Here is a 2,808-nt window from a genome sequence, read left to right on the forward strand (position 1 = left end):
AGTACAACTGAGCATTGTTTAGGCTTTGTTTTTCTCTGATGAAATTCAGCAACTTTTGGAGAACCCTAGTGCTGATTGCTGAGCACATATTTTTGTGAAATCCTTGAGAGATGCTATAGAAGGCCTTGAGATCTAGGGTGGGCAACCTACCCGGCTACGAATTCATGGCGGTTTCGAGGTCCTTGCTTGCAATGTAAAGGAAACGCGTGTAGAGTTCTGCTAGTACAAGACCTTACAGTATTACTAGTATTACAGTAGACCATCGAAACAAGTTACTCGTACTAAGGCTCTGTACATTTGGGATTTGTGCACTGAGATATATAGCCAGTTCTCTTCTATGTACAGCTTCTTCTTTCGATTATTTTTTTGATAATTTTGTTCGGAGTGCACAACCAACTCGCGCCATCCTTTGCAATTGCCTTACACTAGCTAGACTACAATGTACAACCCCCAAATTACAATCGAGAAGAGAAGAAAAAAGATGCTTAAAAGTTAAGAGATCACGATCAGGTGTGAAGACGCAGAAAGCAAACCCAAAAAAATGTCCATTTGATTAATCAATCACCGGTCCTTCTCGGTGCTGGCGTCGCTGCCCCGCCCGTTCGCCGACGCCGTGTCGTCCACCGGCACCACGCCGCCCTCCTTGCGGCTCCTGATCTTGATCAGCCCGTACAGCTTCTTGAACTCCCTCATCGGCGCGTCCTTCCCGAACCCCCCGCCCCCCGGCGACTGGCTCTCTGCCGCCGCCGGGCTGGACTCCTCGAGGTGCCCGGACGATCTTGAGGTCAGCCTGGGCGGCCGCGCCGCGGAGCTCGTCCGCGGCGCCACCACGTGCTGCAGCGCGCTGATGACGGTGCGGAGCGCGCGGCTCGGGGACCCGCGGTTGGCGAGCATGATCTCGCCGAGCTCGGCCGGGCTCAGGCGCGCGCCGGCGTGGAAGCCCTCCTCCACCTGCGGGTACAGCTTGTGGTCCTTGAGGCCCAGGTAGTTGCTGGCCAGCGCCTTGAAGCCGTCGAAGTCGCACATGGTGAAGTGGATGTGCACGTCCAGCCTCCCCGGCCGCAGCACGGCCGGGTCCACGCCCTCCTTGCCGCCGCTCATGGTGAACACCATCACGCGCTCCTCGCCGCAGCACGACGACAGCCCGTCCATGAATCCCAGCACCCTGGCGGCCCGCGCCGCCGACGTCTCCCCGTCGCCGCCGCGCAGGTACCGGTCGAGGTCCTCCACGAGGATGAGCGACCGCGGGGCCGTGTCCAGGAGCAGCGCGCGGAGGTCGTCGGTGCCAGCGCGGGAGAGGTCGATGTCGTAGACGTCGTAGCCGAGGAACCTCGCCATCGCCGCCGCGAACGTGGACTTGCCCGTGCCGGGGGGTCCGTAGAGCAGGTAGCTCCGGCGCCAGACGCGGCCCAGCCGGTGGTAGTAGGCGCGGCCCTTGAGGAAGCTCTCCAGGTCGGAGCGGACGCGGGTCTTGAGCTCCGGGTCCATGGCCACCGTGTCCAGCGTGGCCGGGTGGGTGAAGGGCACCGACGCCCAGCGCGGAGCGACGGCGCCGGTGTTGGCGTAGAGGCGCAGCTCGCGGCGGCGCAGCTCCATCTCGTCGGCGACGGACTCGACGTGCTGCAGGTAGGGGCGCAGCACGCGCGTGCGGTCATGGCGGCGCACGCGGAGGAGGAGGCGCTCCCCGCGGTTGGTCCACGCGAGGCGTGCGCCGAGGAAGGCGTCGTGCGCGGTGTGGCCGGGGCCGAGCTGCAGCGAGAAGTCGTTGCTCTTGCTGGCGGAGGAGAGCACGCAGGCGGCGTCCGCGTCCTCGAGCGACGGCAGCGACGCCACGTAGGCCGCCGCCTTGCGGAAGAGCGGGTTCTCGGCCCCGTCGTTGCCGCCGGCGGCGGCGAAGCGCGGCACCTCGTAGTACTGGTACGCCTGCGCCCACTCGTCCGCCCACCGCCACAGCCGGCGCGCCGCGTGCGCCGCCGACTTGTAGGACAGCACCGCCCGCAGCGCCGCCACGGCCAGGGCCGCGTACGCCAGGAACATGACCGCCGCCGCCCCGCCGTCCAGCGGCATCGCGAGGAGGAGGAGGAGTCGCGCGCACGGTTGCGCGGTTTGATTCGGTCGCGCCGGTTGGTTCGTGCGTTGCGTCTGGGCGAGAAGGGTAGGAGAGAGGGAGAGAGATCGGATGGTGGGTTGTCGTGGGGTTTTAAGGCGGGGGGCGGGACGGGAGGGAGGGAGGGGCGATTCGGTCGGGATCGCTGTGGCGCGCGCGCGGGTCAAAGGAGAAAGGCGGGGCCGTCTCGGATGGCCGCCGCCTGCCGCTGCGTACGAGTCGCGGATATGAATGTTTTTTAATTTTATTTGTTGCTGATTTTTTGAATGGTCTGGTGGTTTGAAACTGCTCGGACTCGCCGGGTTTATCTTGTTTCCTGGGGTGACAATTCTGGCGTGCTGGTGTGGCTGAGGTGATTGGGGCAGCTACGTGGTTGACGGATCACTAGTTACTCGAATTTCTGATTCGGTTGCTGGATCTCATCCGTTTCCTATCTCTTCGTCGGGATGTGAAATTGCCCAGATTCAATCAAGATCCCAAATTATTTCAAAAAAAAGAGTACTGATCAAGATACCCAAATCAACACGGTGCCTGGACAAAACCGGCTGACACGGCGACGGGTGATACGGTCGATCCATCGATATGATACGGTTGAGCGGGGTGTATTGGCAACAACCAGTGAAGATGAGGAGAATGTTCCGTAGCTGGCCCAGAAGCTCTTTTGGTTGGAAGGGCGTCTATGGGACGCTACTGACCGCTAC

At 61.8% G+C, this 2,808-nt stretch overlaps 1 protein-coding gene across 1 annotated transcript; it reads right to left on the reverse strand.

Annotated features, from left to right (window-relative positions):
• Positions 1 to 220: 220 nt before the first annotated feature.
• On the reverse strand, positions 221 to 2,177 carry LOC125509962 (P-loop containing nucleoside triphosphate hydrolases superfamily protein). Its single transcript, XM_048675040.2, has one exon. The coding sequence runs from the start codon at positions 2,065 to 2,067 to the stop codon at positions 562 to 564; it is 1,506 nt and encodes a 501-aa protein (XP_048530997.1). The 5' UTR covers positions 2,068 to 2,177; the 3' UTR covers positions 221 to 561.
• Between the last annotated feature and the right edge of the window lie 631 nt (positions 2,178 to 2,808).

Source organism: Triticum urartu, chromosome 1A (genome assembly GCF_056163025.1).
Source record: "Triticum urartu cultivar PI428250 chromosome 1A, HENAU_Tu73, whole genome shotgun sequence".
In the NCBI taxonomy this organism is placed as follows: Eukaryota; Viridiplantae; Streptophyta; class Magnoliopsida; order Poales; family Poaceae; genus Triticum; species Triticum urartu.